Here is a 15402-nt window from a genome sequence, read left to right as displayed (position 1 = left end):
ACTGCTCTCATCCTGATGATAAAAAAGCTAGTAAATGCAACAGAATCTGTAGTAAACCTGGGGGAAAATAGGAAAAGAATGAGGCAATCATCCTAGAAGAATATTTGGAAAGGAAAAAATATATAAATTAGAGTGGAAAAAAATGTGGGCAACATAATTTCCCACAAAACTGGAGAAAATGTTTCATTTCTAGAGTTAGACTTAAAGTGATAAAGGACATATATCTGCTCCATGTAAATTTATTAAATGCAACTTTCTTTTTTCTCTTTCTTTCTTTTAGATAAAAAACCTCTTCATGAAATAAAACCCCAAAGTAAGTTACTTTTCCTCTTGTGAATATCATTTATTCTCATATTTGCTGCCTTACTGCTATATTTGTTTAGGAACTGAATTGAGCTGAGCTCTTATGAAAGATCCAGGATTTCTGGATTTCTCCTCCGTGAGCTCCGAGTCACATATCAGAGAGTTTAAATTGATAAAAAATATGCACACCCCTCTCCTCGTACCTCAGAGTAAATCTCTCCTCTTGATTCTTCTGCCTATAAGTCCATTTTTATGCAAACATCCAGATTCTTATTTCTGAGAAGGTTTATAGCAGTAAAATTAATAAATATTTGCTAGGTCATGCTTTCATGAAAGCAGCCTTTGGCAAAATGCTGACTGCAAGCCTCTCCATTGGGGGGGGGGGGGATTTTGGTTCGGAGGTGTGCAGGGTATGAGAATACAAATGGGGATTCTTACCTCCTCTGGAATCTATGACAACAGGGTAGATTAGGACCCAGTATTCCATGGAGAAATAACGTTTGAACTGAAAGTGTTGGTGTAGATGCTAGCTGGAGCTTCAGATACGCAGCTCTGCATTGGGTGGAGCCCTTTGCATGGTCATCATTGATGTGGTCATCAGATTTGGAGAAAGGCCCATAGCCTGAATCCTTGGCATTTTGACATTCGACCCTTTGGTTCTCAGCCTTGGCTGCATTTTAGAATTCCCCTGAGGCCTTTTAGAAATTGCAATTCCTTGGCTGTAGCCCAGACCCACTGAATCAGAATTTTTGGGACTTTGAACAAAAGAGTCTCCACTTTTTTTTAAAGTACCTGGGGTGATACCTAGTGAAGCCCAGGTTGAGGACCACTGTCTTAGAAAAAATGTTTCTCGAAAGACGGTTCATAGGCCACATGCATCTGAATCTTGGGGTAAAATGGGGGCTAGTTAAATATGCCCCACCTTAGAACAGAGCCAATGAATTAGCATCCATGATAGAAAACTTCTGGCAATCTACAGGTTTCGTATTTTTCCACATGCACCCAGAAATATGTGGCATGTCCTAAGGACACCTCAAGCTATAAAGGCACGGACCATTCAGCTCTTAGAGATAGTAATGTTAGATGCCTGCAGGGTTGGTTTGGTTTGTAAAGCTGGAAAAGGTGCTCCTGCCACAAAATCTCTCATTCTAGTATAAAATGAAAGATATGCAATCTTTTAAATCCTAGCTTATTAAAATTTAAATTGTTCAGGAGAGCTGATATGTCCTTTACCTAACTCCTCTGTGAGAATTAAGACCCTGTCAGGGGTCAGGAGACGAGAGAGAAAAAGGTCTGGGAAAGCCATTCTGTTCACACTTGATGATGTTGCTTCAGGCTGGCTGTAGATCCAAAGAGGCTGATACTTCCAGAATGTGAGGGTTAGTACCAGAACAGGAACAAGCCTTCTTAACTTCTTCTCCCTGCTGTCTGCTGCTCACATAGGAGCCACTGGTATTTGGTGGCCCTCTAATAGCATGCACGTTTGCTCTGGACCTTGTAGGAAGATTGGGAGTGGGGGAACCTGGGTGTTTATGTGGGTCGGTGCTTCTGTGGATGTGCATGCTGAGGGAGAGAGAAAACATCCCCTGAGTATTTGACCTGTGGCTTTGTCACCTCTGGGTGACAGCTAGAGTAAGTGGGCTCTCCACTTCCTTCTGGCCATAGAGCACGTGCCATCAGCTGGTTTTGATGTGTAACACATCTAAGAACAAGGGTAATCTTGTGGCGGCCATGGGACAATTATTCAGAAATGTACATGTGTGTTTTTAAAATGAATTTCACGCTTAGTTTGTGAGTCCTGCGCCATTCTAATTCGGTTACATCTGTACTTCCAGCCATAAATCCCACTGTGGCTATCTCTCATCCTCGGGGATGGCTGAATGAGTTCTTGCTTGGGGTTCTCACTCCTGAGCACCATGTTTAATTGCTGGATACTGCAACGGAATCGCTTAAACTGCTTTAATTTGTGATTTCCTAAAAATAAAACCTTAACAGAATCAACATGATTGCAAAAGGCTCCCGGAGGAATCCAATCGGGGCTTTGCAAGCTGCATGGTTAGGAGGGCATTATACAAATTCAGGCCGTGGTTGTTCAGTGAAAGAGGGACTTAGTTTAAGACCTCATGAATCATCACAATCATCACTGATGCAAAATCAAAGTCAATTATGAAGATAATTGAGAAACAACCTGTTCCTATCTATAGCTGTGCACATGATCCTCCACAAGCCCGTTGGACAGAAAACATCGCCCAGATCTTCACATGCAGTCCTCTGTTTGCACGGGAGCAGAAGAGCCTGTTTTGAGTTGCAGGGAGGGGTAAAAAGAAAGTGAAGTCTGAAGATATCCATCAGCAAATCATAATGACAAACTGGGAAAAATATGTGCACTGCATAGCTCATGAAAGCACTTATTGTAAATGAGATAATTTAATCAATTACGTTTCCTAATGTACTAAACCGAATGTTTCATTTTCTGCTTCTGCACATCTTAAATTATCTTCAGGTGCTTTATGAGATTTAATCATAGTTAATAGAAACTTCATTACCATCAAATGTGCTTTCAATAAATGTTGTGTAACAATGTCAGGAGGTTCAGTAAAATATAGTAGGTTCTGAATGGCAAACACGCACCCCCAGAGTCAGACTGAAAAATGGTTGTGTTCAGACAATGAGGCTCTTTGCAGTCATGGGAAATGTGCCTTTCTGAATGGCTATGAGCACCTGAGGAATGGCTACTTCAGTGAATTCACCTTGGGAATGAAAAGGATTTGACTTAATCTGGAAAATAACTTGATACCATATATTCCATATTTTCTACATAGTGTTTTATATCTAAAAGAGATAAGTGCTAAGCATGAAACCAATTAAAGTTCTATATGTGTGCTGCCTCCAGATCATCTCCACTTGAATATCTCCTAATTAACATAATCTCAACTTCTTCGAAATTGAATTTGCCCTTGTCCTTCCCAGTCCCCCAAACAGGCTACCTCCTATGTTCTCTATTTCAGTGAATAATATACCATCAACTGAAGGCAACTAGGTCAGAAACATGGACAGCTTTCTTAATCCATCATTTCCCTTCTCCTGCTTGACACCCAAAAAATCATTAAAATTTGACTATTCTACCATTTAAATAGATACCAAGTTCATCAGCGTCTCTCCATTTCCACTCAACCCAAGTCCATCCTTCCATTAATTCAGTAGCTATTAATCAAGTGCCTACCATGTGCAAGGAGATATTCTAGGTGGTAGAGAATTAACAGCAACTAAAACAGATACTGTTCTTACTTCTATGAAGTTCACAATTTCATTGGGTGGGGGTAAGACATAAACCACCAAAACAAAAAATATATACTACTGGTTACCATAGAGATGGTGATAAGAGCTCTGAGGGAAATAATGAAGGAGGGTGAGGGAGCCAAAGGCAGGGTTGGAGGGAGTGTTGCTTTTAGGGTAAGGTGTTCAGAGACTGCCTCTGTAACAAAACTACATTTGAGAAGAGACCTGAAGCAAAGCAAGAAAACAAAATCTCTGACTATTTGGAAGAAGAGCATTGCAGGCAGAGGAAACAGCAGGAAGTAAAAGCTGTAACGTGGGTTTCGTAGAGTGTTTGTGGAAAAGCAAGGTGACCACAGGATGGCTAGAACAGAGTGGCAAAAGGAAGAGGGCTAAAACATAAGGTCACAAAAATATTGCAGCAGGGACAAACCCTGGAGTGTGTTCTGGGCCCCTGTAAGGACTTTTAACTTCTCTCTGATTGAAATGGGAATCCTTTAAGTGCTTGTATTTAGAGGACCATGACTTAATATTTCTGAGGATAAATTCTAACTGCTCTGTTGAATGTAAACTTACAGGAAGCCAGAGCAGATACATGGAGACCTGTTAAGAGTTTATTGCAATAATCTATGTTCAAGATGATCATGGCTTGAGCTGTGCTGATAGCAAAAAAAAAAAAAATGGCATAAATGGACCACATCATGAATTTCTTTTTAAGGCATCTGAAGGCAGAGTCCCGAGGATTTGCTGATGGATTGGGTATAAAATATGAAATAAATAAACACGTTATGGATAACTCCAAAATTTGGCTATGCATCCAGAAGAAGGTTGCTATTTCTGATATGGAGAATACTTAATATAATAAATCTGGAAGGAGAATCAGGAGTTTAGTGTTATAAATGCTAAGTTTAATATACCTATTAAATACCTAAATGGAGAGGTTCAGGAGAAAGTTGAATATATGAGTCTAGAGGTCATGCAGTGGCCTGGTTGGTGACATAAATTTGAGCCTTGTCAGTGTCCACATGATATTTAAAACCATTAGGTTGAGTGAGATCACCAGATAATGAGTGCCTTTAGAGAAGAGAAGCGATCTGAGGATTGAGCCTTGAAGGATATCAACATTTATCTGTAGAGAAGGTCAGAAGTCACTGCAAAGGGGACAAAAAAAGTAATAGCCAGTGTAGTAAGAGAAAAAAAAAAAAAACAATGAAATGAAAATGGTGTCCAGGAGAATAGTTTAAAAGTTTGGACCATGATCATTCTTAACCAAGATTTCTACAGTTGCTTCCCTGTATCTAAACTTGCCCTGCATTCTTTTGTTTGATCTTTCTGAAACGTAATTCTTTTCATAGCACCTCCCTATATAAATCTCTTTAATAGTTTACTGATGTTCTTAAGATGAAGTGCAAAACACTTTAGCATGTAAATAATTTGTTTGCTGCTCACTTTTCTTACTCATATCAGCGTCCCTTAATCAGCTTAGTTACTCCCACCCTCCCACCAGTGGCTATATTATTTGGCCAAATAGGCTTCTTCACTCTCTGAATACCCCATTTTCATTTTGACATATACTGCTTTATACATTCTGCTACTTCTACTCAAAAACTCTTTCCTTCCAACTAGCACTTAACCATTTCAATTTATTCTTCTTTCGGAGTTCAGCTTAGGTGTCACATCTTCAATAATGCACATCTTAAATAAGACAACACTACACACACACACACACATATACACCCACAACACAAATCTGGGTTAGTTGTCCTTGTAATTTGCCTTACTATCAAACTCTTCCTCACTTTTACATTACATTTATATTGCATCATACTTTCCATCTGATAGACATAGTCTATCATCCACAATCTAGTTCATCACTGCACCTGTAGCATTTACCATTGTGCATGGTATGTGTAAAGCATCCAGTAAATATTTGTTGAACTAGGATTTTATGTCTTCCTGCCAAATCCTCTCTGGGTTTTTTTATTTTTAAGGAGAAAAGTAAGGACTCTGCTTCTATATAGTCATTTTTGCTCATTCACGTACTAAATATTTATTGCACGAGTATTCAATAGAAAGCCCTAGTACTGGCCCAGTAAGATGTGAAGGGAAAATAAAAAATATTTCTTCCCCACAACTTCAATACAGAATAGACAATGAGAAGTGATTTGTGATAAGAGATGAAGAAACAATAAGCACCTACTCACTGATGAGAAATCAGCCATCACCCATTTGGTGACAGGCTCTTGGATAAGCCAAAATGTTTCAGAAATCATATCCACCAAAGAATAATCTGAATGTGCCCTTCAAGGTCTGAAAACTAGGTATGACCTTCCTCTCCTCACTCATGAGCATTCCTTCCTGCATCCTTACCCAAATGATCCTGGCTTCATCCATAGTGGAATTGTGTTGAACTTAGTTATCTTTATCCTTTGTGACTTCATTGTCACAAAGTTAGGGAGCTCTTCAGCTCCCTAACTTCAGAAGATGGCAGGCTCTTCACTGGCTTTCGGACATTCTCTTTCAGGTTCTGTAGACTTGAATAGGACCTTGGACTACGTCTTTGAGCCAAACCTTTTAATTCTCAAGAGATTTCTAGGCTCTCCTAAGTTAACATTAGGCTACTGCCTTTGATGCTGATCCTCTAGCCACATTCTAAAACCCTTTCTTTCCTAATGTGTCAGTCATTTCCCCCATTTCCTGCTGATCATTTTTAATTACATAAATACAGCACTTTCCACAAATGGCATGACTTGTTTTGTCCTTCAGATTCATTCCTGCTGTGAGTCAATTCAACTCAATATGTATGTACAACATTTGTAATTTTCTTTGACTTTCAACTGTTTTATTATCTAAGTTTATTCTCATCATAAGTGCATGCCTTTTCTTATCACCATTTTCAATGCTATCATGGACTCTGCCTTGAATTGGCATGATAGAATTTTGTTCATTGAATATCTGAAAACTAAGCACAACCACAGCAAAGAGGTAATAGGCCAGTATGTTTTCCAGCATGAGAATAACCCAAGGTGCTTATTAAAAATGTAGATTCACAGGCCCCACCCCTATACCTGCTAGTGTGTTTAAAGTTTAGAAAATTTATGTGCTTAATTTTCAGAATAGAAAATTAAAGCAAAGTAGTTTTCTCAAAGTCTGGAGTTCAAATTCTGCCCTTTTGTATGAACTCCTATTTTGTCTTCCTGTCAGGTGGACAAAACCACAGTTCTTTAGCAATTCAAAGATGCAGGATGTCCAGTTAAATTTGAATTCATGATGAACAAAGAATAAATTTTCAGTATGAGTATGTCCCAAATCTTGCATGGAAAATACTTATACTAAAATATTCATTGCTTTCCTGAATTCATTTGTTTACCTGTGTATCTTTTATTCTTATTTGCTAAATCTGGCAACCTTGTTAAAAAGAGGAATAAAATATATTCAGATGTGAACTATCAAGAGATATTTTATAAAATAAATGACCCCTATTGCCAACCATGGAAAAATGGTTAGAATTGGAGCCGAAAATGGAGGGGAAAGTCTTTCCAAAAGAATGAAAAATATGAACAACAACAAAAAAGTTTGCTGAAGTACTGAATCTCCTAAAAAATATAAGTGATCAGATTTGGCCAGAGCATAGGATCCATATAGATGTGAAGTGAGTAAAAAGAGGTAAAATATGGGATGGAGTATAAAGTGTCTTGAGCAGTAAAGTAAGTAGTTTGGAGGGCACTTAATACCTACTAGAGAGTTTTTGAAAGGTATTGCAAGTGGCAGTGCCAAAACTGTTTTTGGTAAGGTTACTCCACATGTAGTATGGTGTAGAGTGATCAGAGACTGGGGCACAGGTGCAAGAAAAGAAGAGGCTGTACAATGTGGATTTCGACTATGCTGTCTACTATTGGAATTTGAAATGAGGGAGAAACTGGAGATAAAAATCAGTAGGGCCTGTGGATGATGGAAAAAAGAATCAAAGATGACTCTACTCTTAGGTCTGGACACTGAGGGATGTCACTCTCAGATAAAGAGAATTCAGGAAAAGAAAATATCAGAGGAGATAAGAATGATGAATCCATAACCAAAAAAGATGAATTTTGAGGTGTTAGCAAACAGGAAGAAAGTACAGGACAAGATTTTCAAAGAAGAGCTCTTAGTCTGGCACTCTTTGGCATGGAGAGAAGAGTTGACACTGTGTGAGTGATTATACAATTAGATGAGAGTAGGAAGAGGAAAAAATAGCAAGAACTTAATTTTAAAGCCCGTACACAGAATGAGAACCAGATAGGAGAATCCAATTTAAGGAGGAGGTTTTTCTAGAAGGAGATTTGGCTCTCCTTGTCCACTGCTTCAGAGCAGTGGTGAATGATAAGACAAAGAATCCACTGGTGTTGATGCAGGGGTTTCAAATGTCCTTCAAGAGTTAGACCTTAAAGGGCTAAGGGAGCAACCAAGATTTAAAAATAAGGGCCTAGTTAAACACATTATCATACAGACTTTCAATGGGCTAGGCACATATAAAAGGACTGAAATAGGTCTGCATGTTCTCATAAGAAAAGATCAGCAAGATATTGTAAATTTTTAAAAACAGTACTGAAAAAAGGCATTGAGCATTTAGTGTACAGAAAGAAAAAGGAAACAAAAATCTGTTTTTCTCAAAGGAATCACAAGATACTCTCAAGAGTGGTTGCTGTTGGAGAAGGTATAGTCGAGGGGAAAGCTTACTCTTTATTTTGTAATTTTTTTATGTTTTCTGAAACATTATCTAAATTTGCAGAATTCCTTCTATGTATTTATTTATTTTAAAATTTCAACAAGGAAAGGTTTTCACTGGTTGGGGGAATTATGGCACATGTTTTGGGAAATATTTCATGTTAAAAAATGTTTAAAGTTCTTTTCAATATAGGCCAAGGAATTCATAGATGTAAAGAAGACTGCACCTTTGAGAAGTTCATCAGAGAGTAAGCTGAGGGAAGGCTTTGGGGTGAGACAATTACAGAGACTAGACTATGCTCACAGACAGAAGGCAGAACTCAGAGGTGGAGGAAGAGTTTGAAGATACAATGCCAAAAGGAAATAATGAATGAGGCTAAGCCCCTGCTCATTCAGGAGAGGGCTGGGGCATAGCTAGCCTGACACAGATGAGGAGGAGCTCTTCAGGGAAGAGGGAAAAGGAAAGGAAAAGTACATCAGGAGCTCTCTCCATCAGCTCATGGAGAGGGAGTTCATATGGAATGACTTCCATTTTTTTTTCCAATGACAAAGAGAGGCAGGTGAGAAGTTGGGTCTTGAAGGAAATACAAAGTCTAGAGTAGCTGTTGTGTTATAAAATGTTATTTGGTCACAGGAAATGAATATACAAATCACTGAGATGCAAGGAAGGCCCAGGCAAGGTAGCGTGGCATCAGTCTTTTGATGATACTGGCCAGTAAACTCTGTGCCTTCCTCTAGCAGGACGAGTTGACTTGGCTACAGGCACAGAGAGAGCAGAGAGGAGAGGGAAGGAAGTGACCCAGTGTAATGATTAAGCAGGTGGGCAGTGAGGACAGATGCATGTTGAAACTCTAGTTCTGCCTTTTTATGATTATGAAGCTCTGAGTAAGCTCCTAATTTACCTGAACTCATGTGTCATCAACCGTAGAATAAGGAATATAATATCTTCCTCAGAGATTGTGTTGTAAGCATGAGGACAAGATCACATCTCTACTTTTCAGTGCTCAGTTAAAAGCTCCTCTTGTAAAAGGCGTTCAGGTGGCATGCCAGGAGGTCGGAGGGTTAACAGGCCATATAAAGGCTGGTCAAGAATATAGATTCTGGAGCCAAATCACCTGGGATTGAATCCTAAATATCCTGCTTACACAGCACAAGACATTGGCCAGCTAAGTAATATCTTTGCCTCGGTTTACACAGCTCAAAGGGGAGATTTTTATAGGGTTGTTGGAAGGATTACAACGAGTTAATAAATATATAGTCCTAGAACAGTGCCATGTATATGGTAAGTGCCATTTAAGAATTTGCTATTGTTGCAATTAATTATAACAATAAAACAACCACCATCACAATAACAATAATTTGGCTTCCCAGGATGGGAAATTAGAGAGGCAGACATGATGATCAGAGAAGGGGATTTGAGATTTCAAGCAGTGCAGACATAATTGAAATTGCTGACCATGGCAGACCATTTAAAAGCTCTTCTGATATCTTGAATTAAACAGAACAAGTTTTCCTTTTTGAGGACAGCAAGTATAAACACTTCAACAATAAACTCTCTTATGCCATATTTCATCAATGTCAGCATGCAATGACATATTTTGGCACAGATATTCTGTCAAAATAGCACTGCCCATGTTGAGATTGGTTATTGGGATGGCTGCGACATGGCCTTCGATCTTTAATCTTCTCTTTGTGTTGCCTCTCTAAACCCTCTCTTTATGTATGTTTGTCATTTGTATTCCTCAGTAATTCACTGTCATATATATATATATATATATATATATATATATATATATATATAATATATACGTATAACATATATACCTATTCAAGGTTTTTTGTTTTTTCCCCCCCTAAAATAGCAGCAGTAGTTGTTCTGCAACATCTAATAAGAGATAAAACAGAATGTCATATGTTTGGAGGTACTTGCTATACCCTTTTGTTTATTCTGGGCATCATATTCTAAACTGGTAAAGTAGATTCTAATCTGATGCATAGTTAAGCTCATTAAATGGGAATTAAGTTAATTTTCCAATAATAAGTGGCACTTATATGTCCTTAAATGGAGAGGGGCAGTTAAGGATAGAAAGGAAAACCAAATAAACAGCCGTTCTGTTTAGGCCATTGGGGATGTTGGTTACTCTAAATGACTGGGATTAATTACAATTCATAAAGCCATCAAATCTGTTAATGCCTGTTCTTAGATCTATGAAGTCTGAAGTGGCTTTGAAAGGTTATTCAGTCCTACTCACCAGTTTTGACCAATAAAATAAAATAATATAACCGCAGACTATTGTAAAGTCATGCCATTTTTTAAAGACTTTCTTGAAAGGAATTTCACAATCTCCCTTCAAAATACTGTCCAGTTCTTAACAACCCTCATTGTAGAAAAGGTCATTTTAATATCTAACCAGAGTCCCAATTGCTATAATAAAAGGCCATGTCCTTGCTAGAGATGGAGAAGAGTTGGTTACTAGCTTCTTCATAAATGAACAGCCTCTGAGAACCTACTATGGGCTTATTCTCTTCTTACAGCAACTGTTTTCTGCCTTAAAGATCACCACAAAGTCACTTTACAGCTCTTTTCTCCAGGACAAATGAACTCATAAACATTTCCTTTCTGGTTTCTGGATCTCTATTTGCAGCCTTTCTTTGCAGAAGTTCCATCCCTCTCCCTGCAATGAGCACACTTGCTATCATTTTGGATACAATACAAGAGATTTCTTAATTTTCTGTGTGTGTGTGTGTGTGTGTGTGTGTTTGTTTGTGTGGATGTGTGTGTTCTGAACTGTAAATTATACTCCCCTATGTTGGGTTGTTCCCAGCTTTGCCTAATGTTATTATGGTTCTTTGATAGAAGAAAAGAAGGATGAGGAAGACAGAAAAGACAGCAGTAACACATTGAGAGGCAAAGCTTGTATTTATAAAATAGAAAGTCAGAGAACAGCGCCCTGTCTCCACAAACAGCAGAAAAGCCTGCTCAGTGGGATATCAACATTTTTGCTCAAAATCCCTTTCGGCAAACAACCCAGCAATACTACGCATGTGAGAGAGAAGATAAGTAAAAATAAACATCTCTCTATGTATATGTGAATGTTAATAGAAGGAGAGTCCCTGCAGCATGAGTTCTAAAATCAGCCTGAAACTGTGGTTCCTTTAATATTTATCTTTTCACGGTTTGAGGCCAGGCAAGTGATCGATAAATAGTTACGCACACTGATTCACAAGTTTCTGCAAGACATGATAGAGAGATGACTGCTTTTGAAGAGTTTAAAGCAGTCAGGGAGAACACACCAACTCACTGGTACTCAAATAATTAACAGTATAAAGGAAGATTGCAGGTTGAGTTTTAGAGACACAAGTGATATAGGAATTCAGAAGTTGTAAGGTTGGCAAGCATGGCTGGGTATGCCAGGGCTTAGTCACTCTCTAGGGGAAAGAGGAGCTTAGGCTGGCACCCAATGGATGGGTAGAGAGATGGAGGGGCTGGCAGTCTGGGGAGGTGTGGCAGTATTACAATGGCATTACACAGGGCCTTTCCCTAGCAGGCATCGACTTAGCAAGTAAATTAGTTACAACTGAATTTATGGTGTATGGCAATATAACAAAGGTGCATTAACTCTGGAATGGAGATGGAGAAAGCTGCCAAGCCCTGGGAAGTGACTGTGCCATGTGGTCATGTTGCTGGATGGTGTTTCCTAGGAAGAAGCTGAAGTAGCTTGCAATGTCCTTCTGGTAAGAGTTGAGCGTGTGTTTGTGTTCACAAATGCTCGTTCACATGTATGTGCTGAACACTGCAGTGCCCCTCTCATTGCACATGTGCTCAGGCACACTACACACACACTTTGTTCCACAGAACTCAACTTCAGGTAGTCCTGGAGCTGCTCATGAAGAGAGAATATAGTGCAGCTTTCTTAAACATGCAGAAATACTTAAAGGGAAAACCAGCCCTATCTCCCTAGAAAGAAATAATAGGAAAGGACAGGGCAGAGGAAAAATAGGAGGTTGGGGAAAAAGAGGCAAAGTAAAAGTACAGGTAGAAAAAGAAGAGAAAGAAGGATGTACAGTGACCCAATATCAGAAGAATTTGAGCTCTGGGTAAGGATATCTGATTAAATCCCTTGAGGCATAAGCATGTGGCTTTGAGTACTTATGTATACCTCTGTACTTGCCCCTGGAATTCCAGAATCTCATCATTAACTTGTTTTTTGTTTTGTTTTTTTTCCCACCACTTTTAGGCAGGAAATGACTGAGAATGTTGCATATCTTTGTATCCTCATTCCCATTACATGGTTGGCGATTAACAAATATATTTGAAATTATTGTATCCTGGACTTTTTAATTCCCAGGAGGGAGTGTTGCTGTAAAAGAAATGCAGCTTTGATTATCCTTCTATAGGAATCCCTCTCCATCCACTCCTAGCTTTTCATCAGACTGCCCCACCAAGCATCCCAATGAGTCTTAAAAGGCATGACTACTCTTCATCTAGTTCTCTCTGTTCTTCCTTCACCCTTCCTCTGATCCCCAAATTCCCTTTACTCATTTTTTAAGATTCTGTAATTTAGTATGTCATTCCCTGGACTAAGGTCAAATAGATTCTGCAAATTTTCCTGGAAGAGAAAACATGTTGAGCCATACAAAACATTTGAAACTTCAGTCTGAAGGAATAGGTAGGATCCTTTCCTAAAAACGGGATTTGTGTCTAGGAGAGTGAGAATTCTGGTTACCTGGGAACCTAAAGGATAAAGCAAGAATCCAGAGAAGCAAAGACAATGTGGCCCAGCTGCTCAGTAGGTTTTGTCTCAGGGTCATCATGTCCAGTGATGCTCATTTTCAGCAGGGACATATTGCCCTGGTCATCCTCCCAGTGGCTGGTCCTTCCTATTTTAGTACTTGGGAAACTAAGGATGTCTTTGTCTCTTCTCTGCCAAGTCAGCAGCAGAGCAGCTGCTTTCAGTACACCATCAGGCTGTTTCTCTGTATGTGTGCAGTTGCTGAGCAGGTGTGTTCTCCCCAGATGTATTTTTTGGAGGTGATAGTGTCATCTGTCAGATGTGCCCAAGGAACTGGAGGGAAGAGAAACAGAAATGGCTAATTGGTTTCCATCCAAAGTGTCCTTGATGCTCGTGGTACCCTGGTGTGATGCATCTGGTCTATTCTCTGTCCTCTCGCTGCTCTGGCTGTAATTCTTCTCTCCAGGGAGCTTGAGAAGAACTGAGTTGATGAAGGGTGGGAGTGCCTCCTTCCCTAGGAAGGGCAGACACTGGAACCCTGAGGTTGGCATGAATCTCACGCACATGTTCCAGGTGGCCTGTGAAATACACCTTTATCCTGTCGCACTTGAATTTGCACCATCATAAAGTTGAAACTAAAGTCTAAATCAGACCCTGTTTCCCAGTACCCATCAGATTGTTCTGGTTATTGAAAGTGTGTGATAAACCTCAGACCTTTCAGATACTGTTCTTTTTGACTGTTGCACTCTTCCTTGCAAATTATTTTTATGTGTTTACTGCCCTATTACTGAACTGGTTCTGCTTGATCTCCTTGTTCGCTCTTTAATTTGGTCGCACCTTATTTTACACTCCGCTAACTTTGCTGAAAATAAATTCACATTACTTGTGCAGTTAGTATTCCTCGTTTGATAACATAAGTACCATATTAGGGTGCAGTGAATGCATAGTAAGTGCTGTGCAATTACACGGTAAAAATATGATGGGTTTATTTTATCCCCTAAGCCCAACACAGGGTGACAGAGTAATTATGCTGGGACCTATTAAGTGTACTTACCACATAATCTGTAAGAGGATTAATTACATAGTTTAGCACTTGCCACCTTCTATTTCCCCACACTTTCCAAGATTACACCTGTTTTAGGATTAGGTAGTCTTGAATAAATCTCTAATGCTGAGTTGTCATAGCCACTGTGAATCTGCATCAGGAATGAAACATATCCAATATGCATATAGAAGAAGAGCTGGAAAGTAGCTGCAGCATCTCTTGGGTGGGTGGGGGGGAAGACACTCAAATTCTATATTCAAACTAACGCTTTTATTTTTGCTTTGCCCATGCATTCAATAGGATGGAGTGGGAGAGGTATGGGAGAAACAGCATGTGCCCTTACAGAGTCCAGTGCTCTTCCACAAAATAGGATTAGTGTCTAGCATTGAACTAGTGCTAGAAAACATTGGCTATAGATGTAATAGAACCCAGAACTGTGGGTCTGCCTGTCTAACAACAAAAATGCTCTCATAGCAATTGGAAACCCTAAACTGAGGTTTTCTGTATTCCCTCAAATGGAATGGTTCATGCCAATGCTAAACTTCACATTTGTGAGTTCTGGTCTTCACTCCCTAAACTCATAGACCATATGTTATCTTCTCCCACTAGACTACTCTCTGCGAATGCATGTGCCCAGGTCATATACGAGCAGGATATTCACCCATCTCTTGTCATTGTGTGTGGGTCTTATGTCTGCCCTCAAATATAAATAAATAAATAAATAAACTAAATACTTTTGCAGGTAAATTTGACTTTCTGGAATAGGCAAATTAAGGAGCTGTCTTTCATTTTTTATCAGAAAATATTTTCTTTGCAAGATTGATTCTCTTCAAGAATCTATTAAATGGTAAGTTTTCTTAAGGCAATTAGGATATTAGACTGGCTTCCCTTTGATGTATTCCAGGCACGTAGACATGTGATTATTGTACAAAACTTGGGTTAACTATGGGTACTATTTTCTCTGAGTAGCAGTTCCCCAAATCTGATAGTTTCCTTTCATATGCCAGGGTGGCAACTCTTTGGCTTTGGGTCCCTGTTGGTCATTTAGGGTCTCTCTTCTTTCTTCCAGGCATTGAAAATGCCAGCGACATTGCCCTCTACTCCGGTTTGGGTGCCGCCGTCGTGGCCGTCGCCGTCCTTGTCATTGGTGTCACCTTTTACAGACGGAGCCAGAGTGACTATGGTGTGGACGTCATCGACTCTTCTGCATTGACAGGTGGCTTCCAGACCTTCCACTTCAAAACAGTCCATCAAGGTCAGCGGCGTAGACCCCCGCCACGGCTCGTGCCCAGGACGGTTGACTACACTCACACAGGGCTAGCTCTCCTTGGCCTTGTGTGA

At 39.5% G+C, this 15402-nt stretch overlaps 1 protein-coding gene across 8 annotated transcripts in view; it reads left to right on the top strand.

The window, feature by feature from the left end:
- The window catches only part of UNC5D (unc-5 netrin receptor D), a 523673-nt gene that overhangs the window by 439512 nt on the left and 68759 nt on the right, over positions 1–15402 (top strand). For 2 of the 8 annotated variants that reach the window (XM_077144159.1, XM_077144155.1), the window contains 2 exons: positions 281–313; positions 15131–15277. In XM_077144159.1, coding sequence (XP_077000274.1) covers positions 281–313; positions 15131–15277 — 180 coding nt within the window. Of the gene's footprint in view, positions 1–280; positions 314–15130; positions 15317–15402 lie in introns of all 8 variants that reach the window. The other 6 variants (XM_077144157.1, XM_077144153.1, XM_077144160.1 and 3 more) reach the window with 3 other exon arrangements.

Source organism: Tamandua tetradactyla, chromosome 26 (genome assembly GCF_023851605.1).
Source record: "Tamandua tetradactyla isolate mTamTet1 chromosome 26, mTamTet1.pri, whole genome shotgun sequence".
Lineage (NCBI taxonomy): Eukaryota > Metazoa > Chordata > Mammalia > Pilosa > Myrmecophagidae > Tamandua > Tamandua tetradactyla.
The sequence above is the reverse complement of the archived record's forward strand: the minus strand, read 5'-3'. Positions and strand labels throughout refer to the sequence as shown.